This window comes from Dryobates pubescens, chromosome 2, assembly GCF_014839835.1.
Source record: "Dryobates pubescens isolate bDryPub1 chromosome 2, bDryPub1.pri, whole genome shotgun sequence".
In the NCBI taxonomy this organism is placed as follows: Eukaryota; Metazoa; Chordata; class Aves; order Piciformes; family Picidae; genus Dryobates; species Dryobates pubescens.
This window is the reverse complement of record NC_071613.1, coordinates 33669077-33696595: the sequence shown is the minus strand read 5'-3', so window position 1 is coordinate 33696595 and position 27519 is coordinate 33669077. Positions and strand designations below refer to the sequence as shown.

The 27519-nt window shown below is 37.4% G+C and overlaps 1 protein-coding gene across 3 annotated transcripts in view; it reads left to right on the top strand.

The window, feature by feature from the left end:
• METAP1D (methionyl aminopeptidase type 1D, mitochondrial) overlaps window positions 1–27519 on the top strand; it is a 51163-nt gene that overhangs the window by 15007 nt on the left and 8637 nt on the right. The window contains exons 1-6 of one of the 3 annotated variants that reach the window (XM_009905505.2): window positions 8349–8663; window positions 13871–14037; window positions 16598–16747; window positions 19753–19901; window positions 20604–20646; window positions 24290–24453. In XM_009905505.2, coding sequence (XP_009903807.1) covers window positions 8600–8663; window positions 13871–14037; window positions 16598–16747; window positions 19753–19901; window positions 20604–20646; window positions 24290–24453 — 737 coding nt within the window. In that variant the 5' untranslated portion in view covers window positions 8349–8599. Of the gene's footprint in view, window positions 1–8348; window positions 8664–13870; window positions 14038–16597; window positions 16748–19752; window positions 19902–20603; window positions 20647–24289; window positions 24454–27519 lie in introns of those variants that run through there. The other 2 variants (XM_054174532.1, XM_054174539.1) reach the window with 2 other exon arrangements.

The following is a 27519-nucleotide window of genomic DNA, read 5'->3' as shown; positions in this document are numbered from 1 at the left end:
TTATTCCCTGGGGAGTTCTTTTACAGCTGTTGTCCTTTCCAAATCAGTAGATGGCTTTTCCCTTTACTTCTTGAGTTCTGAACAAAGAGGAAAATGTTGGAAACCAAGTGTTCAGCAAACTACCCTGCTGCATGGAAGCCTTAGAAAAGTGGCATAAAGGGCTCTTCAGAGCTCCTCTTTTGGCAGGCGTACTCCATAGTGCGCAGCCTGAGAAAACTTTCCTGAGTGTTTTCGAAAGTAGCACTGTTCTGTTTCAAGTTTAGATGATAAACAACCAGCTTGTCTAACCGGCTGTATAGTGTCACCATATTTTAAAGATTTTTACTTTCAGATTTTTTTATGGTTAAAATACCTGTTTAAGGCTTTGTTTCAATTTTGGATCAAGCTCATTTTAAACCTCAGAGGACTATTGTAGTAATGATCTAAATTTATACATTAATACTATGGTATATCAGATGTTCTCTAAATGAACGTGTACACTTCTCACATTTTGGTTCATGTTTAATTGTACATAAATTAGGTCCTGCCTTAAGTGTTTTTCAAATCATGAAATAAACAGGTGTGCAGAAAAAAAAAACGAAACCACCACAGAAAACAGTAAAAGAAAATGGCAATTAAATGATTTGGTTCCTACATAAATCACATCTGTTCAGTCTCAGATTTTCTGATAGACACAGGTTAAGATGGAGTTGGAAAAAAGGAATATTGACCTCCTTCCATAAGTTGTAAAAATTAAGTGCTTTATGTAACAGGTGATGCAGTCACTGCGCATCTGCTTGTGTGCTGCTTGGGTTTGTAGCACTATTAAATGTGCTTGTAAACTTACTCACTGGACAAAGTGATAGTCATCTTGCAGAGACATCCTCATTTGACACTGAGATGAGATGCTCCCCACAGTGATTTGTGCAGGTCTGAGAATCAATTTGCACTCCTGCATTGTAGATGAAATGGCAGGCAGTGACGAGGACTAATTTTATTGCCATGAGCTTTCTGAACTAGCACCAGTGAGGTGACTAGGCAGGTCTCACTTCTCTGACCATTTCTGGTTGTTTTGCACTGATTGATCTGCTTCTTATGGTTCATGACAGAGACTTGAAGGAAATGAGTGTTCTTTAAAGAAATAAAGAAAGTAGTGAGACCTGTCTGGGTTTATAAGGTTTTATTCATGCTTTAGCACACCCTACTATTTCAACAGAAGCTCAGTTTACAAGAAGAGTTCTCTCCTGGGAAAGCTTAAATCAGTTCTTTAAAAATGTCAAGTTGTACCAGCAGGAATTATTTTCCTGGTACAGCTTTGTCCCAGTGGTTTTCTGAGTGTTACATTGTCTAAGAGTTTTGGGTTGCAATGTATTCAACTAATACATGTTTTCAGGCAAAACTTTAATTGCAGAGCAACTAAAAAACTGCAGTAGAAGTGGCTGTTTCTAAAGCCAGCTTCACAGAATCACAGAAACATTCAGGTTGGAAAAGACCAAGTCCAACCAATAACCCTACTTTACAAGGTTCATCCCTAAACCATATCCCCAAGCACCACATCCAAACAACCCCTAAACATATCCAGGGTTGGTGACTCAACCAGCTCCCTGGGCAGCATATTCCAATGCCTGACCACTCTTTCCAAGAAAAAAATTTTCCTAATGTCTGGTCTAAACCTACCCAATCGCAGCTGGAGGCCGTTCCTTCTTGTTCTATTGCTAATTACCTGTGAGAAGAGACCAGCACCAGCCTCTCTACAACATCCTTTCAGGTAGTTGTAGACAGAAATGAGGTTTCCCCTCAGCCTCCTCTTTTTTTTAAACTAAAGAGCCCCATCTCCCTATGCAGATCTTCGGTTACTAAAGCACTGTCAAGACAGGTCTGCACTATCATCAAATTCAGCAGGAGCTACCAGGGTAACTGGCTTTTCTTCATGGCACTGTTACGTGCTTCTCGCCACGTATGTGGCTTTACTAATAGCCCTTTTTTTGTTTGGGTTTTTTTTTCAGTTCTCCCTATGAGAACTGCAATATGTGCACATCTTGCATGACACACAGACAGCTATGCAGCCTTCTCTTCCAGTCACATTAAATCTTACTTAGAAGTAAAAATGCCCCAAGAACTGAGGTGGATGTTGGACAAATCATACAGAACAATAGAAAAATTCTAAGCAAATTAGTAATTGGTTAAGTGGGATGGTGTCCACATGGAGAATCTCATGGATTAGTGCCCGGCTTTGAGAGAGGCAGCTAAGCCTACTCTGAAGAAATGCCTGTCATGTTTAGTTGGCAAGTTAGATTATCTTCATCTTATGGAAAGCAAAGCGTTCATTGCTTCTCATAGATTTAGTATCTCTGCAGGTAAGAGCTGTGTAAACCCTTTTCTGTCTAGAGAAAGGGGCTGGAGGCCTAATTTACTCCAGAAACCCTTTCCTACTCTACCTATCTTAGACATTGGGATGGTGGAGTAGTCCCATAAACTATAAAACATGCATGAACAGCCTGGTGAAGATTGTTTAGAAATTAACTCTTCTATGTCTTTTAAGTTGCCCCTTGTGGGGAGTGGCTGTCATGGCCCTTGCTGTACCCATCCTTGAAGGACTTCAAGGATGCGGTAGGGTAGTGTTATGTGGGTGACCGATACCAGTAAAGTGTGCATCAGAAGTGGTGACTGAGAGCAAAGCCAAGACTGGGGGAGAAGAGGTCAGAGGCATTGCCTGGAGTGCAACCGGACTGCACATTCCCCTCTCTGTAATTAGTGACTTATTGTCTTTGTTACAGCAGGGTAAGTACTGCTTGCAGTTCCTCCAGGAAATGTCCTGTAGCGGTAGCTGAAGTGTTGACTGTGGGATATGCAACAGTGGAGAAATCTTTCTTACTGCTTAGAGCTCCCAGCTGGCACTTGGGATTCAAATGTGAGTTTTGCACTGGAAAGCGAAGGCCAGATGGACAGGGCCAGAGCTGGTCCCAAAGATGTGCTTTAGGAATCTCACAGATGTTGAATGTTAGTTGTCTTGACTCCTCCTGATGTGCATTACCTGGGACAGGGTGCAGGGGAAATGAGCATGCCAGATACTGGCCTGCATGTGAGTTGTCACACCATGGAATATGCTGACCTCTACTCCATGTTCCTAACACTTAGGTGAAGTTCCTAACACATGGTGAAGGCAGAACCTGAATTATCACCCCAGAAGGCCCAACTGGGTCCTGGGCTGTATCAAAACAAGTGTGACCAGCTGGGACAATGGAGGTGATTCTGCCCCTCTACTCTGCTCCTGTGAGACCCCACCTGGACTACTGCATCTAGTTACATATACATAGAATATACATAGTTCTGGTGCCCCTAGCACAAGAGGGACATCAAACTGCTGGAGCAGGTCCATGGGAGGCCACAAAGATGACCAGAGGGCTGGAGCATCTCCCCCATGGCGACAGATTGCAAGAGTTAGGGCTGTTTAGCCTGGAGAAAAGAAGGCTCTGAGAAGACCTTACAGTGGCCTTCCAGTACCTGAAAGGGGCCTACAAAAAATGGGAAGAGACTTTTTACAAGGGCTTGTAGTGATAGGATGAGAGGGAATGGATTGTAGGGGCTACATTTAGACCAGATATTAGGAAGAAATTGTCTATGGTAAGGATGGTGAGACTGGTAAAACTTAACCGTCCATTGCTGGATGCCCAGCAGTGATAAGGGAGGAGGCATGCATCCCATCTCAAAGAAGCCTGGACCCTCCTTTGTGCTGTCCAGCAGAGTCTACTCCATAGTATGAATAGTATGAGGTTTCCTAAGCCAGCTTTGCCAGCCCTTTTACACCATAATAGAGTCAAATGTGTCATCACTGCCTTTGTAGAGATTTTGTGCTGTGGCAGTACTTTTGTGTTTGAGGCAATCTTGATTGCTTCTTCTTTTTAACCTTAATAGTATATTTATTAAGTAAATTAATCTGAATGTTTGGTAGCAAATCATCCTGTCACTTTCTGCCTGTTTTGTACTTAAGTTCATTCCCTTTATTATTTATTGGAACAGCTTCCTTTTCCACAGAAATGCTATGTTTTTTATAAATTACCATTTTAATTGCAATATGCCATATATGAAGTGGGCTGTAGGTGATGGTTACATGGCTTGAGAACAAAGCCCTTAATTTTGATGTGTTTTTTAAACAATCAGCAATAAATGTCCTAATCTTGTGTCCTTTCACTTTAGTGGGAGTTTTCCAACAATTGTATTTACGCAAGAGCAGCCTGGCTGCCAGTGCAGCATCAGTGGGCAGCACGCCTTTGCATTCAGTGCAGTTGCATGTCCTCGTGCCAAGCACAAATTTTGCTGATTCAAATTTGCTCAGTTTGTCAACACACAGCTCCCACTGAACTTTGCAGGGTGAGAATCATTCTTGGCATGGGGCCGCTGGCAGCTTGGGGAGTGCTGCCGGCTGCCAGCACCAGAAGCACCAGCCTTAGCTCCCCAGTTTGCAAAGCTCCCAACTCCTGCAGCATGTGCTTGCTGTTGTTGGACTAGTGGCACAAGTCAGTGATAAAAGGAGATTTCCTAGGTTAGTTTTCAAGGCTTTTTTTTTTTTTTTTCAGTGGTTTCAGTGGCTGTCTGCATGATTAATGGGAATAGGAAAATACTGTTGACCCATTTAAATCATGTTAGACGACATCCATTGCTCTTCTGCATAATGAAATACACACTGAACATTACAGCCTAAGAGCCCGTGAACTACAAAAATAGTCTTTTACTCATTTAGATTACAAAGCAAAATATAGGACATTAGTACTAACCACAGTATTAAATTTTAAGCCATGCAGATTGTACTTGTCAGTGAAAAAGAAATATAAGTTGAAAAGGATATTAACAGTTCAGCTTCAACAGTTAATTTGAGTGGGTTTTTTTTCTACTAGCATGCAGCTTAGAAAAATCTATAGGCAAAACATTTAATGGTAAGTACAGGAATGTTTGTTTTATATCATTATTTAATTGCATCTGTTGAATAAATGTTAGAAATACTAATTTGCAGCATTAAAATCTATTAACATTTTATATTACAGAGTAAACTTCACCTTTACTTTAATTAAGTCAAATATAAAAGGCAAATTTAGTAACCAAGAGATTTAAGTACCAAAGCAAAAATTGAAGCCCTTAGAAATACAGATCTCATCAAATATAAACATCATTTTCAGCATTTTAAACTAAATACAAATTTTAAAGTATTGAATTTAGGCTGTCAGGTTTCTATGGTTACCTGCCTTTCCAGTAGTTTGGTGAGATGTGTAAATACGCCTATGAGTCACTTGCAATTATTTGGGTTTTGTTTGTTATAGTTGTAATTCTGTGTTCAGTTTGAATCTAATATAGTTCACACCACATGCTTTGGTTTATGTATATTTTAGTGCATGTGATTGACAGTGATTGAGCATTTCTTATGGAGTGCTTGTTTTTTTTGTCAGAAGTGATGTATGTTGGTACTTCTGAAAATGTAAACAACTTCTTCCTGTATCACTGTTTGATAAACAGGGACTTTAATGATAAGAAAGAGGTCTTTGTAAATGTTAAGCAAGGAGATAAGTAGAAGGTATTTAAAAAAAAAAAAAAGGTGAATTAAAACAGTTCCCAAACCATGCTCTTCAAAATTCGATCCATAATCCTATCATAATTCATTCAGTTACCCAAATGTCATATATTTATGAATAAGCTTCCAATTTGTGCATTAGTAGCACATACTAACAACTGAGAGGTTTAAAAATAAATGTTTTAATAAGGATGCTTCAAGTATCTCCAGCAAACTCTTGATTGGAACATCTCTGTGCAGAACATCTTCTTGAAAAAAAAATAAGAGCCTATTTCCACAGTAGTTTAGTAGAAACAGCTGTATACTCTTACAGCTCTCTGCTGATACATTTTGATGTCTGGGTTATAGGATGTAATTCCCCAACCACCATGAAGGACGGGTACGTGTTTTCTCAGGAAAGACTAACTTGTGTTTTTGTGTAAAAACGGGATGATACAACTAGTTAACAATGTTTAATAAAAGGCAAGAAATATTGCTGGCTGTCATTTTTCCAGTTGAGTAGTAATGTATTTTATTAAGGTATTCATCCCAAAAGTGCTGGCAGTGTGCACCTTTTTTTTTCTTTTAATTTTGATATGAAACTGGCTTACGATTCAGAAATCATCCTGTATCCTTAGAGATTCAGCTGGAAGTGTGTTGAAAATTATGATAGTTATGAGTCTTGCATTTTGTGCAGGGGAGACTCCTGACTGCCCATGCTCTTCCTATGTCTCAAAGCTACTCAGGAAATCCTGATACAATGTTCAGGAGCATTCCTAAATTTTCTCTTCAAAGGTTATTTGCATTTCAGTAGCCTTCCTCAATCACTGGAAGGATTTCTGTGTGAAATGGGGGCGGGGGTTGTGTTTGGGGCTTTTTTGTGGTGATTCAGACATATTTTTTCCATTTCAGATAGAAATGTAAGAGATTAAAGTAGGATTTATTTCTAACATTTAATACTCTGTCAAGCATATGTATAGGACATAAACACGCCAGTTGAAAAACAGTTGCCTCACAGTGCACCTGAAAAGATTTTATCCCAGTAGGATTCAATGAAATGTTAAAGCTGTGGGTGGGTGCATATTAACAGCAAGATTTGGTATTGTGTGTGTGTAAGGACTATCTGAATAGCTTATTCTTTCAATCTGAAACAACTGCTTTTTTCTTTTTTAACTAAGTAACTTGTTCTAACAGTTGTTACTTCCCTACAAAATCAAAATAATGAATACAATAGCAAATCTCTCAAGTGAAAGTAATTTTTCTGATATATTTTTTAAAAATAAAGATGGTTAGAAAGTGATTGAAAGTTCTATTTAAATATGCAAAGCTTAGCAGAAACGTTTCTTGTTCTAATTTGTTCACTTTGCGATAAATTAATTTACTTAATTTAGGAATGCAGTAACATAAGAGGAATGTTTCTCCTGACAGTCACAGAAGTTGAAACTTGCCAGATGCTGTGATCTGGAGCCTAAATTCCCCTGACATTAACTGTGTGTGAAACTCTTAATATTGCCTTGTCCAGCTTTTGTACTTGACTTGTTTTATTTTACTGTGATACTGCTCTAGGCAATACTTTCTTTTTATTTTCTGCTATGTTATTCTATTGGAGAGAGAAAAAGTAGTAGGAATAACCATAGGATGGAAGGCTCTATTGGAGAACTCCAATGTCCTGTTCCCAAAGTTAAGCCTGTGTAGCCCAGTGCCATTTTCTGTAACAGACAGTTAATTTCCTTTGGTATGTGAATGAACATCATTCAGATACAGTTAGATTGAATTCTGTATTTTTTACATGCTGTAATAAAAAGAGAAAGTACTGCTTACTGATACCAGAATTTTACTCAGTCAATGAATTTATTTCTTATGCCAGCTTGGTGTGACTCTCTGTGTGTGTATATAAATATATATATATATACACATATATGCACACAGTTGCTCAATTGGTCAAATGGGCTTTTGAGGATATAAAATTAATTTTTCCTTTTCTTCTTGTTTGTTAAAGTTGCATTGTCAGTTGCTGCTGATAAAAGGTGGCACTGAGCCAGCTTCCTGAAGGAGGGTCATGGCTTGTCATGACCTGGGCACTGTTACTTGAATGTTGTTATTATTGGGATGAAGTACCCTTAGGCTGTCATCCTTCCTATAAATAGAAGAGATTCTGGTTCTCTGTGGTTTCCCAGTTTACCAACTTGTAGAACAGCTATTTTGTTGGCCCTAAGTTTGACTGAATAATGAATCAGAAGAACAGCACTGTTCCAGAAGGCACCAATTCATCATTGTAGTGTGCTGGTCTAAAATAAGTCATAATAACTAAAGGCAAACAAGAATGTATTTCCATACAGTTTATACATTTACACCCAATTGAGAAACTCGTGTATACTGACATATGGCAAACAAATTGCCCTGATCCACTCTCTGTGAAACAAGAACCAAACTGTAACTGTAGCAGGGAGCCAAGCCTGACTTTTTGCGGTGCCATGGTGGAATCCCAATGGTGTTGGCAGAGGGGCTTACTCTGCTCTCTTGGAGACAGATGGCATTTGGCCATTGCTTTGCTTTATTGCCTCTTATGAGAGTAACAAGAACAGCAATTCTGTTAATGTCTTTATTAACTAAACAACTTCTGTTGTTGATTTCTAGTTAATTTCAATATTTAAATAAAAGAATGCCAATTAGAATAGAACATTTGCAAGATACTGGCCTATGCCTTGGTTTGTCAGGGTACAGTCATAAACATGCTGTTGTTGAGGTTTTCTCCAATATGTTACTGTTTTAACTGAAGTAACATCTATCCCGATAAATATTTAATTTTCCCAATCATGGTACGAAAAACACAGTGGTTTTACCCTTTCATTTCTTTTTTCTCTTTTCCAGTATCACCATGACAGTTGTGGCAGTGTCCTGTTTACAAATTGCTGCTAGTCACATTTTCAGTAGTCCTTACGGGTTTTGCTTTCCCCTAATATGGACAATTAGGAGGAAATAGTTATCATGAGCATGGACTTGCTCTTCTCCTTGTAATGACATAGTCCTGCAATCCAGGAAACAGTGCTGCATGGTGTCCATGTCTGCAATTTCCTGATGTGGGAAAAACGTGTGGAAAGCATCTGGAGAGGAGGAGACCCCCTTTACCAGCTTGTTTCCTGTAAGCGAAATTGGAAGACCTTGTCTGTGCAAATAGATTTCAAAATAGAGTCTGCCCTTTGACTGTCTCCATAATTACACAGTGCTCTCTGTATTTTATTTGGCTGCCAGAGCAGTTAACCCCTGGAAGTAAGGTGCTGATGATGGCATGACCAGCACGGGTATGCAGACATGACCATGTGAATACACTCTTGTTTGGAGAAGCCTGTTGTTAAGACCTCATTACAATATACTTTTAACAAATTTTAAAATTATTCTATATTGGGTTGTGTTGATTAAGATAAGTTATATCCTTAATGTACAGAAAACACAGAGGTATTAGTTGCAAAACAGAAAAAAAAAAAAAAAAGGAAGTAAAAAAAGAGAAATAAAAGTTCTTTCTTGGCTTTGATGTAATCAACATCTGTCAACAGAATGAATTTGCTTTTGTTTAATTTTCAAGGGCTCTTGTCCTTCTACTCTGCCCAATCAGTTTCAACTTCTGCCTCAGGCATTTCCCTATGTTGTTCTTCATCCAATCTTTTTCTTTTTCTTTTTCTTTTTTTTGGCAAATGCACAGGTTATTGCTTGTGAAATGTGAGCTACTCTTCTGCTACACAGGTTACACAGAGTTGGAGAGAACCTTTAATCTTTCCCATCCTATTTTTGAAGCTTAGACCTTTGTAACATCAGGATTACAAAGTCAGTGTTTTGTTATGCAGTTAGAATTACAAGTAAAGATCTTTCAAACCACAACCATTACTTCAGATTGAAAAGTGGGAAAATTTGATAAGTAACAGTAAAAGCAATATATTCTTACCTAGCTGCATGGGTTGGATTCAACATATTATTTCCCATAGAGATTCTTAATACTTCAGTTTAAACTTTATTCCTCTGATGTTTCAGTAAAATGAGTATTTGCACAGGAAGCTGAATTATGACACCCTATTAAAATGACCTGACAAGCCAAATTTTACACAGATTAACAGACTGCGTTGGGTTGGAAAGGACCCTCAAAGGTCATCTTGTCAAACTCCCCTCATGTTTTAGCCTCAAATGCATAGTAATTCTTTCAGTTTAAAAGAAAAAAAAAAATCACACATTTTTCAAAGAGTTATCAGGGCAATGCACTTGATTTTGTCAATTGTTTGTGTCTATTAAAATGTACTTTATCAAGAGCAAGTTGATTTTATTTCCTAAAGGAGTTGGATATTAAATCTTACAATCCTCAATGATTTTGGTAATGTACTTCTGTTGATACTATGACTAAATTATTTTAAAATCTTGTTATTTCTTGTCTCTTTTGAGATGTACTCTTGTATGTATTGTAGCTTAGAGCTGTCATGAAGTTTATTCTTTGGTAACATTATTGCTAATTGCTTGGAAATTTTAAGTCTTTCATAAATACAAACAAACCAAAAAAGCTGGTAACAATCACATTTGATGAATCATGCACAACAGCGGATTTTTGCACAGCTACCCCACACCTCATTCATTGAAAACATAGCGGATAAATTGCTGTAACTGTTAAACAAGAGGCATTCAAAAAGAGCTTATGTGAGAGTTCATTTCCAGCATCTCCCTTTAAAAATACTTCTTGACCAGAGGAAAATCACATTTAAATGACTAAAATCAACTTAATTAAGGGTCATTAATAGAGATACACATAAAAAACTCTCTACTCTGTGAGTGAAATGGGAGCATTTCATTATATAGTGTAGCATGCATGAACAGATAACAATTAAAATAGACCTAGAGTAAAAGGCTAATAAATAGAGGGCACATTGTGCTGCAAAATCAGTCACTTAAAATGCTCCCACCCATCATCATACTTTAATTCCATATTCAGCCCCATTGGCTGACTCATTTAAAAAAGAAAGGAAATGTAATTTCTGCACAAAATAAATTCATCTGGTAATTCACAAAAGCTCACAGTGCATATTTACTTTATTAATACAAATTAAGGTCTGTAAGGTATGCTGAGGAATCCAGCAGCTACAGCGGGACATGCGTGCATACAAATTGCACAGTGTGATTCAGAGTCAGAGGAGCAGTTGTCTGTAATTTTCTCTGCTCAGTACATTGTATCTGCAGATGTGATTCAGTAATGCTGGTAAAAATTCTGCTTATTGCAGCTGATAATAAATACTCTGTCACTTGTGGAAAGTGACGTAGCCTTGCCGTTAGGGAAGAGAAAAAAACACAAAAAGGGTCAACTTTGCATCCTGGCTGTGCTAGTCATCTTCAAGCTCTGGGCTCTCTTTGATGGCTGCAGTTTCTGCTGGAAACTGCATAAATCCTGCATTTGTGAACTATCTCACAGTAATTAGTATACGTAGAAAGCTTAACAGAAGAGAGGTGCTTGAGTACCAGTGCTCCAGAACTAAATAAGGCACTGGGAAAAGCTTTGATAGGTGTAAGGGATGGGTAGGAGATAATATGTGAACCAGACTTGGAGAATACAGCTAGTTGTTCCTGTCTCTGGTGATTGATGATGTTGGTATATTGAATTAGCTGTGAATGTGAGAGCTTAAAAAATAAGAAGAGCTGTGGAGGTATTAGAAAGGCCTTCTTACAGAAGTGTGTGGATGAAGTCCAGATTTTCATTATAAAACAGTAACTTCATTATATTTTAATGCCATTTTATTTAATTTATTTTTACATTGGAGGAGAATGTTTTCTGTTACATTTTCCATATTTCAAATAATGTTTTAGTTGTTCTGTGCTTCTAATTCTTCTGGTGTATTTTAGGAGTCATATACTGTGGCGATATTTATTTGGTTGTCGCATTCACCTGTTCAAGTAGTAGATATTTTTGTATGTGTCTGGTTTATAATGAGTAGTTAGTAGAATAACAACAGTCTACAGTACCTTATTATCCTGTTATCTTGTGACAACAGTGTATCTTTGGGAGAATGGAGGTAAAAATTTTATTCCAAATAAAAAGGTATCCCTTCTTAACGTGGGATAGTCAATAGATGTGCAGGCATGAATATAAACTGGTTTAATGCATTTAAGAGTCTGTATTTTGGACTTTTTGACGAGTTTTGCTGAATAATTGACAAGCACACTTGCACCTTTTCCTCCCAGATTAAGCTTCTATGTAGTAGACAAGGTGCCCAGCACACGTTCACTTACTGATGTCTGCATGGACTTTAGCTGACCGCATCAATGAGTACAGGTTTTCAGTATATTTGTAATAACTTCAGCTGTGGTAAAAACAAGGTATTTCTGCCCACTGTAGATGAGCTACCTTAGCTTACATTGGTGGACTGATTCCTACTTCTGATGGTCCAGAAGTTGCTGCCTCAGTGGATTCTGTGCTTTCAGCTGCTAGAAGTGGCTGCAAACCACACGGAAGCTTGGGGGATGCCTTGGGCTCTCTGGGTTTACTTCAACATTGTGCAGGTTAGATGGCCCAGATTTATTTTTAATTACTTTGCTAATCAGACAATTTTTTTTCTTACGAAGGAGACCCTAGGAGGGTGATAGATGATGAGGTTGTTTATTAAATTAAAATTAAACCACCATCAAAACAATCCAACCCTCTATTAAATGGTCAGCTCCACTTCTGTGGAGACATTCTCTTCACTTTTGAATCAGGCAGATTCCATTGGGGTACCTAGTTTATATTGATCCTCACTCTCCAGCTTGTTACTTACGAACAAGTTTTTAAAACAGTAAAAATTTGCTTGCATTGACTAAAAGTCTTTAAAACCTTTCAGATAATAGTAACTAAACATTGCACTTGTTAGTGTGCAAAGAGACAGTTGGGAACACTTCTAAAGCAACCTCCTTGCAACTATTTCATTCATTCTGGGTTTTGGGGCTTCAAAAGGATGTGTAATTTGAATCTCCTGTGTATGATGGAATGCTGTAAAAAGGCTGTCTGTGAAGCTGAGTGTGTATGTGGAAGGATAATTTCTGCATCTGGACATGATAAATGCATCCAAAGGAAAGGAAGGAAGGTATAATAAAATAAGATCATACCCAATATGGCAGAAACTCTTTAAAAAAAAAGAGAAGGGGAAAAAAAGGAAAAAAAACCCCAAGCCCACATCATTACAAAATATGCAGTAGATTATTTTCTGAATTTCTGTGATGTGAAAATGTTTAGATACTTCTGTTTAAACAAAAATACTTCCTTTTTACTTAAGAGTAATTATTCGTATGTGTTACTTGCCACAAAAGATTGCTTTTGTGTTTGTATACATATGACATTTTTCAGAAGCAGATTAACTATTATGTGAAATTTAGGTTTCAAGAAAACCCTCTGTTTAGATTGTAGAATATTTAAGTAATGGAAATACGCACTACATGTAATTGTAGTTTAATTGGGCAGTGTCAATAACCCTTTTGAATTTAGTATACTTCCTGGTTTTGAAGCTAGCATGGTCTTTTGTGATGCATTATTTTGGTTTTGATGTCTCTGACAACCTCTAGGGCTTAATGCCTTTTTTCCCCCTTCTCTCCTTTTTTTTTTTTTTTCCCCTGTTTTGAGGGGAGCGAAAATGTGTCTTTGCCCAACAATTAAGTTTGAGCAATGAATACTCTGATGAACTGTCATCCCAAACTCCCATGTGAATTAAATGAAAATCCAATTCAAGTATTCCGAGTCAGTGACAAATCTTAATCCTTTCAATTAACCTGTGGATAAGATTGAAAATATCTCCTGAAGTTTGTTGTGTTGCCCTGCTACACAGGAAAAATTGAACCATGTTCCTTGTGTCTTGGTGCAAATGAAAAGAGCAACATTAACATGGTTATGCTCAAATTTATGGCCAATTCTGCAAATGTGCAGCAGAAAATATTGTCTGAAATCAACATTAAATAATTTTTTTTCTCCCCTCTTTTCTTGCTGTTGCCCCATACTCACCACTTCACTAAGACTGGAACAATGCACCAAGCTGCTCTGAGCAGGCACCAGTTGGAGCATCCCTCCTGGCTGTAAGCTTCGGGGAATTTATCCACACTACTTTTTAATGTGTCAAACCAAAACAGATCCGGTATTTTATAAAGCTTTGCAGTATTGTTTGGGGAGATATTTGTTCTCATTGATTCTCCATGTTAATGCTTTCCTTTTAACAGTACAAGACTTGAACTACCCTTGGCTATTACTTGGGTTCTGTGGTTTGTTTGACATGATACCCTTCTTTTTGCATGCTTTCAATTTTGTAACATTGTAGTGGGGAAAAAAATGTTAACCATTTTTAACTTGCCTGTTAACAGGTTCTGTGACTGGCTGCCACATAATCTTTTCTTCACGCAATTGTATCTACCTGCACAGGCAGTCAAGCAATCAACAGCGAAGATGCTGCTTTTCTCAGGGACAAAGAAATAGTGCTTATAGTGTAGTTTGGCCAGCCACTGTTTCTCCAGCTCACCCAGTTCCTAAGGTACTGCTATTTCTATTATCTAATCTGTTCTTCAGTCAATATAGAGTTTGACTGCAGGCGTGATCAGTTGTATTCATAGTCTGACAACTGGGGACCTGGATCACCATCTTGTTGCTTGATCTGGTATTTGAAATAGGAGCATTGGTGGGAGGGGTTTTCAGCTGCCTACTCTGTTAAACACAGTGCTATATCTAGTTATTAAGAAGTTTAAAACTGGAGTTTGTTCAATTATGGTATAAACATTAAATATTACAATAATCTGTCAACACTTAATATTTCAGGGTCCAGATTCTTGTTTTAGATAATTGTAGATGATCCTACAGAAAACCAGTAGGAATCATTCATGATCATCTGAGTCCTTTTCTGTACAAATCTCTAGCAAGCTGATTATAAAAATGTTTAGATTTTTCTGAAGGTTTTCTTAATTGGTTATGTCATGTTTAGGAAGAGAACATACAATACTTGCTGGTAGTTACCCTTCAACCTCATCTTGTCTGAGGGTTTTTTCCTTGCAAAGTATACTTTTATTTGTATTTACTTTAGAGCCAAAAGGAGCCCTTTCGTGCACTTTTAACATGTTTTCTGCTTCTGGTTTCCTTTATTTTTCTTTTTTTTGTTTTCTTTTTTTCTTTTTTTTTTTGCTGCTGTTGTTTTGGTTTGGGTTTGGGTTTTTTTTGTTTTTATTGGTTGATGTTGGTTTTGTTTCAGTTTCTTTTACTGTTTTTTTTCTTTTTTCTTGTTTAATTACAGCATAGAGGTTGTTCAGTTAATATTTCCTGTAGCCAAAATAATACCAAAATAGCCTATCTAAGCAGTGCTTTTTAGGTTGTGTATTAGCACTTTTAAAAAAATTTTACTTTTCTTTTTATTACTGAGTTCTTATGCAAAATACAGAATATTTTCATGAGCCAGGAATACTAAAAAGTTGTTCCATAGGAAAGTAGATAAGGACTTTTACACATAGGAGGCTGTGAAAGCTCTGTGTGCAGGGGTGACATTTTTGAAAGTTTAAAAATTTTACAACTTAAAACCTTTTTTTGCTGTATTTAGATGCTTCTGTTAGAATAAAGGGTGAAAAAACCATTGTCATACTGAAAAGCTGCCTTCACAAATCAGAATTCACAGGCTGTCTAAAAATCAGTCCAATTCTTCAACTTATAAAACTGGAGAGCAAAGTTATTACTTTATATGGAGTATGCCAGAACTCACATTGAAATAATGTGAATTTTTTTAAGATGTTGGTGTGAGCCTGTATACATAGACATAAGTATGAATGCTTCTTTGGGCTTCTCCTTTAGCAGGTCTTGCAGATCTGTAGGGTCTGTTCTCAGCAGTTCCTATATAAGTCTCCTGCAAGAAGAAAGCAGTGGTACTACTGTGAATGGAGTTGCTAATCCATTAAATTACGTGGGGTTTTTCTATATTAAATGTCAAACTGCTGCAATAGGATGTTGTTAGGGTTGCTATGCCATTAATTTGAATGAAGTAAAAATCTGAAATTTTGTTAACGTAAGCCCAGTAAACACAGTGTCACTTTTTATCAGAGTAGAAATTAAATACCCATAGGTGTAACAATAATCTTCCTATTTGAAGTACTGCTAGACCTAATTAGTTGACCCACTCTTCTTCATGGCCATCTTGTATACAGCCCAAATGCCACTTTGTTTTCTGCCTGATGGCTTGATTCTTCTGTATTTTGTGAAGTTAGTGCAAAACTCTCCCTGTGGCTGAGGTGGCAGAGAATCTTCCCAGCTGTGGTGGGCAAAGGGTCTCTTCTCTAGCCAGTGAAGCAGCCCAGAGAGAAAGTGCACTTCCATGTCTGTGCAAGATTTTACCATTACTGTTAGTTTATTGTGTTTATACATGTGTAATGAAGTTGAGAATTTGAAAAAAAGAGAAATGACATTTCTTTACCTCTGTACTGGAGCTGAGAACTTTATGTGGGGGAAAAAAACAGGAAGCTTATGATATTTTTCTCAGCACAGCAAATTGGTATACCCTTGCATAGTGTTGCACATGGACAAATTTGGGCACAGTATATGAACTAGATTAATATATAAAAGCCTCTAAATTAAAATAAATTAAATCCTAAGGCTCTTAGTCAAAAAGCAAACTCGTGGAAGGTAACAGTTTTGTCTGAACATGAAACAGAGGGTTTGATCAGTTTGTCCTGATTCCTTATGTCTGTCATGTCAGTTCCAGTAATCAGATCCCCTTTGTAGAAAATATGCGTCCTTGCAAAAGAAAATTAAGAGTTTTTAAGTCTCTTTCTAACAGTTTCAAAACTTGCTTCTGTGCTGGAAGTCAGCTGCAGTATCTGAGGTTTCAGCACTGGAAGGCTAACAGCCTGTGTAAGTCAGTAGTAACAGGCAATGTTAAGTTCAAAAGGGCAGTGGAAGAAACACTGAGGCAGCCTTGAGGGTTTGCCCTGATGGCTTAGGAAGGTCGATACTACAACAAAAAGGGCAAGCTGCCATGAAGCAGGAGGCAGAATCTGAGAAAATGATCCCATTGTCATGCTCAGTTTTCTGATCTTCATTTTCAATCCTTTTTCTCCAAGCACATAAAGAAGCCAGACTATGTGACGACAGGCATTGTACCAGACTGGGGAGACGACATAGAAATTAAGAATGAAGATCAGATTCAAGGGCTTCGTCAAGCTTGTCAGTTGGCCCGCCATGTCCTGCTTCTGGCTGGAAAGGGCTTAAAGGTAACAATTACAGAAGTCCTATAACAGCTTAGATGTCTTTTAGGCTTTCACTTATTTGGAACTATTTTCTAATATTTTTCTTTCTTTCTTTCTTTTTTAACTTTACCTTAATATGCATCCAGCTTTTAGTTAGATCCTGAAAAAAAAAGAGTTATTAGCTTTTGTTTCAGTCCCTGATAGGTTTGTGTAATTATTTCTGTACTTTACACCCATGTAGTAATTATAGTGAGTTGCTGGCTCAGGTGTAGAATCTTTGTCTATAATCTCTCTCTGTTCAGATTATGCCAAATCACATGAGTTTCTCATAAGGCCCACGCTACATTTTTTTCCTTAGTTTCATGGCCCCTATTCCTTGTGCGTTGTGCTCTCTAGCTCTGCGTGTGTGCAAATCCAAAGGGCTTGGCTACCTCCTCCATTCCTGTCCATCCTTCAGCCCCTTGCCATCCTGTGTGTCCAGAATGACTCATAGAGTCATTGCAAAAAATATCTGCCAAATTCCACTCCATTTTCCAGAGTGCATTGGTAATAAAGCCTTGTGGTTTCTATAAATGTTTTTATGGTATGCTTTTTGGGATGCCTACCAAGTTAAAACTTACTGCAAGAAGCACTACCAAGTTTTGCAGATGAAGGAGTGCTTTTTTAGCCTTGCCTTGGTATTTCATGTAATAGCATACTGGATAGAGTAAAATGAGTTGAGTAGCTATGAGATGCAGAGATGAATAGGGACTGTAGGTCAATGCCATTGACTTAAAAGGGGGGGTGGAATTACCAGTTTACCATGCTTTTTTTTTTTTTTTTTTTCATCTATCATCACACTTTTCCAGAGGTTTAGTTCTGGAGCTGGAGTGGCAAATGACAGAACTGCCTAAAGCTTTAGCCTGTGCGTGTTGAACTTCTTTATATACAGTTATTTCCCAGTACAGTAGAACTTACTCATATAAAGTTAAGGGCTTATGCGTGTTTCTGAAGGATCAGGATGCAGTGTGAGTTTTGAATGAGAGCAGTTCCTCATTAATACTCTGTTTCTTGTGATGTGTAAAATACATATGTATGCTGCACAGTTTAGCCTAAGACGCAGTTCATAGTATATGCCCATTCATACATGATAGCAAAATACTACATACATAATGAATATTCTGGAGCAAGAAAGTCTGTAAGGTTAGAATTACCTGACCAGGAGCTGTACAGTGGGAGGAAGGTGGCATTTGGAGTCACAGCGCCAAGAGTGCTACATAGGTCAGCTGCAGACAGGTGGTGAGCTCTGTTTTAAACCAGTAAGTGTTTGACCAAGACTCCCCTGACTGGTAGGATGCTCCAGAACTGTCCCTCAATGACAGCAAGTGTCATCTGCTTTCCAGCCTGGCACTATGTGTGGCCAGTTTATCTCCCTTTTTTCTTCTGCCAATGCCATTCCTGGGTTTGAGGTAGAGATTAGGGAATGAAGCAGCAAATTCTATGACATAGATGTGTTTTCTTAGATGCTATCAAGTTGCCCTGTCCAAAATAAGGGATGAGGTACACAGTACCTCATCTGTCAAAAACTCCTTTTAAAGTGAGGTGGATACTGTTAAAAGCAGAACTTTCCACAGTGTCAGCCTGCCATGCAGAGAGCACTTGTGTGTGCTGAGTATCCGAAAGCTGTGTCAAATTCCTTGAGTAGAGCAGCAGCAGGCAGCACCTAGTCTGGTGCATAGTGGTTCAGTTTGTCTGTGGGCTGAAGATAGTAGATAAGTGAGCAAAGGCAGGAACAACAAACCTGTATTTATCCAGAAGCAATGGCTGTGGTATCCAATACAGGCAGCATGCTGGGGCTGGGGCTGCTATCCAGCACAGAGGCTGCAATGGCTACTGCAAAGCAGAGGGCTTGCACAGTAACCCCAAACCCTGGTCTTGAGTGGGTTCATCGCTCCTCATCATGCTGAACAAGATGCAAGCTGAGCAAATAGACCCATTTGTATCCTCAGCACAGTATACAAGTGCACTCTGCTGCATTCACTGTGTGTGATCACTAAATATTCCAATATGTGGATAAGCATGCCTCCTGTGCCACAGCCTACCTATATTCCACCTGACTAAAAATTCCTCCAAAATCGCAGCCACTGTAGTGTGTGTGTATGGAGTCTGATTTTCAAAGGCTCAAAACTCATTGAAATCAAAATCAATTTGCAGAGGAACTTTCAAAGGCACTTCTTCTCAATGAGGGAGGTTTCCCTACCAAATTTCAAATTTCAGCTCTAACCATTCCAGAGACAGAGTCAATGCAAAAGAAAAGTGAGAAGGGCATTATTTTAAGTGTGTGCATTTTCCACTCCATGGATACTCAGAAAATGGCTGAATGACTTGGGGGGGGGTGGGGGGGGGTGTTAATATGTAAAACTCTGAGAAAAAGATTAATCTAGAAAATGTCAAGCATAAAAATGAAGGTTTCTAAAAGCAATGCATAAGTGCTGGGAGGTTCACTGTGATCATATGAGCTATGGCAACTTTAAGTAAAATACCCTCAGCATAATGAAGCCAAATATTTTATAAAATTAAAGAATATTTTGGAAACAATTTCATTAAAATGCACAAGTACATGAGGATACATGTGCTGAGCAGTTATATTTTACAAATCAAAAGGGAAAGTAATGTTTTGTTTTAAAGGGCTGGAAGCATTGAAACCAAACATTTCTACAGCAGCTACTGAAACGAGATGCCATGGAAAATTGGTGTCTTTGAGAAAGCAAATGTGGAAAAAACACCGGAAAGGAAGTAGACAGTGCTTTAGGTTTTCTAGGAACCTCTGAGTGCTTGTTTCTATTGCATGCTTTATTTAAACCTTTTCTCTCTCTCTTTTTTTTAAAGGGTCCAGCATAGCAATAAAGCATTGTCAGAGAGTGTTTTGTATCAAAGCAACGCATTTAAAATATCCAAGATTTCATTGAGATGCTTGGCTGCAATCACATTCAGTAAATATGATAAACTCTCTTTGCTTTTTTAACAAGATGTTATGTTTGATATTTTAGGTTGGCATGACAACTGAAGAAATAGATTCCATTGTTCATCATGAAATAATCAGACGGAATGCCTATCCATCACCTCTGGGCTATGGAGGTTTTCCAAAATCTGTTTGTACTTCTGTAAACAACGTAGTATGTCATGGTATTCCTGACAGGTATTTCCCCAATAATATATGTTTTACCACTGGGAATGAACAGTGTTAAATTGAAATTAATAAATGGTGTTTAATATTGAACATACTTCAGCTTAACTACATGTCCTATGTAAACATACTGCAGATGCATATCATGTTACCACACGATTCTGATAGATGTTACAGAAATGCATGTGAAATAGGAAAAAAAAAATATTATCCCAGTTGTCCAGACACTTTAAAAAAATAGCATAATGTCTTTAGAGTTTAGTGTGTGGAAAAAGACCTAGTACAGTCTGCTTTATTTTTTTTCCCTCCAGCAAAATAAGTATAGGATAATAATAAATATATTTGAATTTATGTAGTTGTTGGGGTTTTGTGGGTGGTTGGTTGGGTTTTTTTTCATTTGCAATACATTCAGCTACTCACAAAGTAAAATATGAACCCTAGTGAGAGAGAAAGAATAAATACAATGGTAGATTTTTCAGATGTTGATATGTTTTTCTGGTAGTTGTTTCTCATTATTTTATATTCAGCTACACTTGTTCTCTAAGTAGCGAGAGCTGAACATTAAAAATGGTTATTCTGTTTGCCTCTGCCTTCCTCCATCACAAACTATCTACCCCCTGTTTTTTTATGTGTGTGTCATTAGGTGTTTATTCTTTTATTCCCTTTGTTGGGAACTGTCTGTCACCATTTTTTTTTTTCCTGTTTATGTTTCAGTCGACCTCTTCAGGATGGAGATATTATCAACATTGATGTCACGGTGAGTAATTCATATAAAAAATAGTCTTTGATCAACTTTAGAATCACTAGTAGCAACAGGAAGAACAGTGGATTGTAGATGGGGGATGCACAGATGGATGTGCTGTTTACTTCAGAGCCAGGGCACAAGCAGCTGGTTTCCTTTTTTGTTTTAAACTGTGTGTTTATTCCAGCTAGACCCAGGCCTGACTTGAATTTAGGACTGGAATCAGATGCACTGAGATCAATGTTGGCCTAAGTGAAATGTCAACCCAATCCTGCTATGTGTCATGTTTTTGAGAAGGTGTAATTGTTATTGATCCACTGTGTAGTTAATGCAGAGCACCACAGTACTGGGCAGCAGCTGAAGATAGATATGTATGAGATGAGCTAACATGAAGAAAGCCAGCATTTTTCCTTCACTCTGCCAAGATTGATCTTCCTCTTCCTGCTGATTTTGAGTGGGGCCTGTCATTATCTTACTCTGTCATTAGAGGCTACATTGGCCTGTGTATGTCAGTCTATTTGGACAGCAACTCTTTTGCTAGCAGTGTTCCCTACATTTATTAAAATCCCCGAAGGTAGTGTTGTGTTCCATTTCTAGTATAAAAGCCCTGAACCTTTTGCACAGAAAGAGAAATTGTGTGATATAACTGTGACTTAATATTTCCAGAGAATGATCAATTCAATATTTAAATTAACACTTGCTGGATTTTCTTAGGAGCAAGAAAGTACAGGAACTGGAAACCTAATAATAATTTAATTTACCTTTTTTTTTTTTTTTAAGTATTCATCTCTTGCAGAAGCTTTTTTTGTTTGTTTTTATTGTGCATATTATTTTGCCAAAGTGCCATTTATTTCTGATACGAACACAGGCATCTTCTGACTCCCACCACTATTTTGCAATAATATGTCATGTACAAGACAGTTACATCTCATGAAACCAAGCTTTTTTAATCATTAAAGAAACACTTGGTAACTTGATACCATTTTCCATGGGACCAAATTTCATACTGGCAGAGTCAAGGAATTCTCCAACTAACGTATTTCTGAGTGTGAGACTCGAGCTTTCAAAAATATTTTTCCATTAGAATTAGGGTCAGTGACCTTTTTCCTATGGTTTACTCACATGTATTCCGGAAATGCATTTTGTTTGGTTTTGTATCCCTTCTAAATTTTTCTCTATCTCCATACTGTCTAGTCATAGAATTCTGACTATCAGGTTTATACATTGCAATCTATAACTTTTAAAGCACATTTTTGTATGCTTTTTAAAATACATTTTTACTTTGGTGAACTGGTGTGGCTTTGCTCATATTATTAGAGTTCATCAGTTTGCAACAGCTAAACATTTAGCATCTGATCTCTTTGTATCTCATTAAGGTTCATTTTTTTGTGTTGGGTTGGGGTTTTGTTGTTGTTGTTTTTCTGTTCTGTCAGGATAATAATGATGCCTTAGATTAAAAAGTAGTGTAGATTCGTATTACAGATGCTTTCCATGATGAACAAAATGAAACTTATGTTACTGATCTTTTTGAAGATACATCTTTATTTGTTTTCTATTTACCCTCAACAAATAAAATATATCTTGATGTTTCTTTGAGTGTGGAGATTCCTGAAAAGATAGAAATTGCTGATTATCTTTTTAAAGCTTTTATCATTTAAAACCAAACCCTGCTGTGTTTGATAATTGCTGAGGCAAAAATACTTTTCAGCATTACTAACTGATCTTTTAGCTTATTTTACCAAGCAAACCCAGGACATTTCCCAGGTGGACAGAGCAAAAATCAAAGTAAATATTGCATAACAAATTGTTTATAACTGTGTATAGATTCTATAAAATGATTAAATAATATTCTGGTTATTAAGTGTAAACACTTCACACTATGTACAAATTACTTGAAGAAAAAATCCATTTTAGCACAGTTAAGATAGTAGAATTTCATAGGTGAAATACAAGTTTTATTGGTTTGTATCACATAGGCTTTAAAATATATTTTAGTGTAGAAATTATAGCATTATCCTTCAATGAATCCTCAGCACAGTGCAATTTTCAGCTTGCCATTACCAGGTTAATGTTTCTTACAACTTGGTTTTTTTGTTGACTTTTATGGAGTTAATGTGTTAAGAGTTGCTGTGGTTGTAGCTTATTAAAGTCCAAAATACGTAATTGCAGTTATGTGCTGCAGTAAATATTGCTATTAGTATTTATAATTATTATTATGGTCGTTTATCATTGTTATTATTAAACTCGCCTGTGTTTTAAATCTGTATTTGCTTTTCCAGGATGGTGATGTTTAATGATGGGCTTCTGTATGCTGTACTTGCTAGAAGTAAAAATGAACTAGTTTGGTTTAAATATGAACTTATTAAAAAAAAATTACTGCAGTCTGGACTGACAGAGGAAGGTGTAGAGCAGTGGATTGCAGCTGCTCCCTGATGGAGCAGTGGCATCATAGTTGGGCCCTTGCTGGCACTCACCTTTCTTTAAAATACCCCTCATTTCTAACTGCCTTTATTTTCTTCATATCTCTGCCTGAACACAAACCTGGCCTTGGGATAAACTGTCTGTAGCCATATTTTTTTTTTTCTTTGAACCTGGTCAGTTATTAGTTCTAGAAGGATAGTTGCCCACCATTTGAGGAAGAAAAAATGTTTTAGAAGATCAAAACTGTGTACCATTATAATTTGTCTTTACATAGGGATATTTGAGTCTTGCAATTATTTGCCTGTCTGCCATACTTCAGAGCGGCAAACCCCATTTTAACGGTGCATTGCCGAGCTCTGTAGTGACTGGTAAAGAATTTCCTAAGAGCTGAAGTTTAAAACCTATGAAATGTCAAAAAAATAACCCCAGCAATATGTAAGGGATTCAACAGTGTGCTACATTTTCAGCATGTGAAACTTTGCAGTGCAAGAATGCTGTATTTATTCTCTTTCAAAATTAATCTCTGGAAGTAAGAAGTAGAATCCAATGTTAATGCCACATGTTACTTGAAAAATTAGATTAAACATAAAGTGTAATGGCTGGTGGTGGATTTGTCCCACACTTTCCATGGGGCTCCCTCTGGGTGTTCATAGCAGGGTACAGCTCTCACCCAGCTGTTCACAGCATCATCTCAAAATCCCTTCTGTGCAGGGGATACTGTCTGTGGAGATACAGGTGTCCCTGCCAGCTGCCAATGGGTCTCCCAGTGCCTGCAGCCAGCAGTGGGGCTTGATACCCGACTCCTGTGGGGTGCAACCTTGTTGCAGGCTCCAAAGGCCGATGTCCAGGGTGTTTGGGCACCTGATGGCTCCCAGAGCCCCCCTTAGTGGATGCATGAGCCCCACTTGTCTTCTCAAATACAGACCAGTTAGTCCCACATCCTGTAGCTGAGCAATGGCATTGTCTGGTGCACTGCTAGGGCAGTAAAGCACAAATTCTGCTTTTCTTGAATTTTAATTGGCAAGCCTTACAGACCTTGCAGTCTTTCATGCCTTTTTTTTTCCCCTCTGCAATATTTTGCTTTTCCCATCTCATTCTCTCAAACACAGCTTACCCATGGTCTGTCTATCTGTTGCAATATATAGCTCATTCCTAGAAAGAATGGATTTAATTAAAGAAACAATCTGTTTCTGGATGCAGAGTGAGAAAATGTCTTTACATTTCTGCATATGTTTAGGTGTATTACAATGGCTACCATGGTGACACTTCTGAAACCTTTTTGGTGGGCAGTGTGGATAAATCTGGTCAAAAGTTAGTGGAGGTTGCCAGGAAATGTAGAGATGAAGCAATTGCAGCTTGCAGAGCAGGGGCTCCCTTCTCTGTAATTGGAAACACAATCAGGTAAGCCTTATATTGACAAGTAAAGGGAGGGCTGGCAAGTGGGACAAAGGTTATTGGTGGTTTGGTATAAAGCTGATGACATGTTTTATGATTCAAAACCATCATTTCAGTCTGATATGAGTATGTGAACTGCCAAGCTATAATGTTGTTCTTTGGGTAAGAGAGAAATTTTTTTTTCTAAGTGAATTACACGAGAGTCAGCAGAGATAACTGAAGAGCCACAGATGTTCCTAAGGTAGATTCAAATTAACAGATGTAATTTACGATTTTTTGTTTATTTTTAATTTGTGTGTCAAACACATCTGTCTAAGGATGTAAAAGGGTTAGAAACCATTGTGTTCATTGTATAGCAATGATGAACGTTACAAAAGAATTAGTCAACATAAATAAGCCCTCTTTGTTTAAAAAGTACAAAAATATTTAACTCAAGAGCTTCTGATCGTACAAAGAGCAGTGCATGCTAACGTCAGAGGGTAAAAAGAGCTCACATTCAGGGATTTTTTCCTATTTTGCATCTCTTCTAGCTTTGCATAGAGGCAGTCATGACTCTGCTGCTGCTGGTAGTTTTTAAAGAAAAACACAGCTTAATTTTATAAAGGTACATATGGATAATTGTAAAATGTTTGCAAAGAAGAAACAAACCCAAACATATATCATATACATTTCATTAAGCAATACTTCTCTGGACTATTAATAGTCCAAACATGCTATTGAATACATTCTGATTACTTGAAAGCTGCAAGGCTTAGTCACCTTGAAAGGATGCTGCTTTTTTTTCTTTGCAAATCTTCAAATACTTTAAGGCAAAAAAGAGAACAGCAAAATATCAGTTAGATGTATTTATAGCTTTAAAAATATTGTAACAGAGTCTGAATCAAACTTTAGTAAAACCTCTTTGGTTTATATGTGAGAAGCTTTTATTGAAGACTTTGTATAAAATTGTGTTTTTGACAGTTTTAAATTATAGGCTAACTAGCCTGGAGAAAAAGGATAGTGTCTTTCTGTTCTTTCATAGGAAATGTTGAATCAGACCCCTACTGGGAAAAGAAATTTAATGCATATCTCACTATCTTACTGTCCATGAATATAATAGAAGTGAATTCAAATGTAGTTTTATTTTTGCAAATGGGATGAGTCGATAGATGCACCTCATATTTTTGAACACCTAGGGTTCAACAAATTTACTGGTGGTGCTCTTGCATTTTAACAAAATTTATTCTTGAGTAGAAGGGGGCACAGAACACTGGATTCTTATTCAAGCATTCTATCGAGCTCTGCATTCATGGCTGTGTCTAAAGGGCATGTCAGCCTTTGATTCTCTCTGAGAGGTAATTATCCTTTTCCTGTCACGGAACAACAAATGATAGCTAACTACAGAGGCACATTTGCAGTAGTCACATTCATCAACTGCAGAAAAAAAAATTCAATTTAATTGTGCAACACAGCTGCACATAGGCTTTTTGAGCATTTCTGTTGTTCTCCCTGTCTTGCTATTCCTCCCTCCAGATCTATTTTTTAAACTTTTTTCTGGTTATTTTTTTCCCCTTTTTTGTCTCTTCTTCCATTTTTACTCTCTGTACTTTCTTGTTAAAGTAATTTTCCTTTGTGGCTCTCATTCTTTTTTCCCCATTGAAGGCTATGAATGTAGAAAATTATCACAATTACTCATATAATTGAGCCTCTTTGTAGCAAGTGCAACTCCAGTAGCCTTTCTCCATCATGAAAATGGTTTCATTATAGGGTTTTTCATATTCTCTGACACCATCTACACAGAGGAACAGGCGTGCAGATGAGATGTACTAGGAACAGGGTAGATCAGTAAGGTCACAGTAGGAATAATTAGCTCTGCTATGGAAAGAGCATCTAGGCCTTTTACTGCTACATAAATGTACTGTCCGTGGCTTTTAGTCACAAAAAAACTTACTAACAAATGGAGCTCCCGCCTACTACTTTGAAAAAAAGATTTGTATCAACACTACAATTTTCCATCATTAAGACTAATAACACAGAGCCTAGTATACATCAAGGGGAATAAAAAGAAAAATCTCACATTCAAGTGGCGGCTGGGTGCTGACCTTTGTTCCCTTTTTTTGTGTTCAACTTAACTCTTTACAAAAAAGAGCCACACGCCACACCAACATGCAGGTGAACTCCAGCTAGTGCTAGCAAAGCATGGCATTCAGTTGGAAAATCTGGTAAATCTCCATGCAGAATAATGCATTTCATTACAGATTCACTACATTAATTCTAGCTGTAGTAAAAAAAAAAAAAAAAAAAAGAAAAAAAAGAAAAAAAAAAGAAGAAATAAAAAAGAACAGAACTGAATGTGACATTGGGTTTTAGCTGTGTTGGTACAGAGGTCAGTTTACTTGCAAAGTGTAAATATATAGTCAGCGCCCCCTTTACAAAGCAGATTAATTAAAGCTAGTGGCTGTTCAAAGCTACATATGAAATAGCAGGTCATTAACTTTATTTCTCAAGATTTTATCGTGTTGATGATTTCAATGTGCTGATTTATTTAGAATTACTGTAACGCTGCCTCTGCTGAAAGATGGCTTTGATTTGGCGAAGCTGTGTGTCATTTGTTATTCAGTTTGTTATTTGTCATTCGGTATTTGCATGCAGTCAGACATATATAATACATACTTCCATCAAAATCTTAAGGTTTCAGAAAAGTTAAATAGCATAGCTACCTGGGAACAGGCACCTACAAGCTGAAAACATTTAGGCCCATCAGAATGGAAATTCATCTAGGTTTCTTTCATCCATATTTCTATAAAGGTTCTCAAGTGAAAGGCAAAACGTATCTTACACACAAATAATCAGAATATTTCCCTTCTACAGTAGATTTAGGAATAAATGTATCATAGAGGTAAGATTGCATTCAATATTCTAACTTAGTCTTTGCTACAGAAGCTTGATAGCCAACACTGTTCCATGGATAGCAGTTCCTTCTCCCTTCAGCTACAAGTTGCAAATAAAAGGCTACATGGGGTCCTGAGTTACTTTGCTTAGGAAATCTGAATCTTTGATAACCTGCTGTTGTTGAAGGTGGTGGCCAAACTA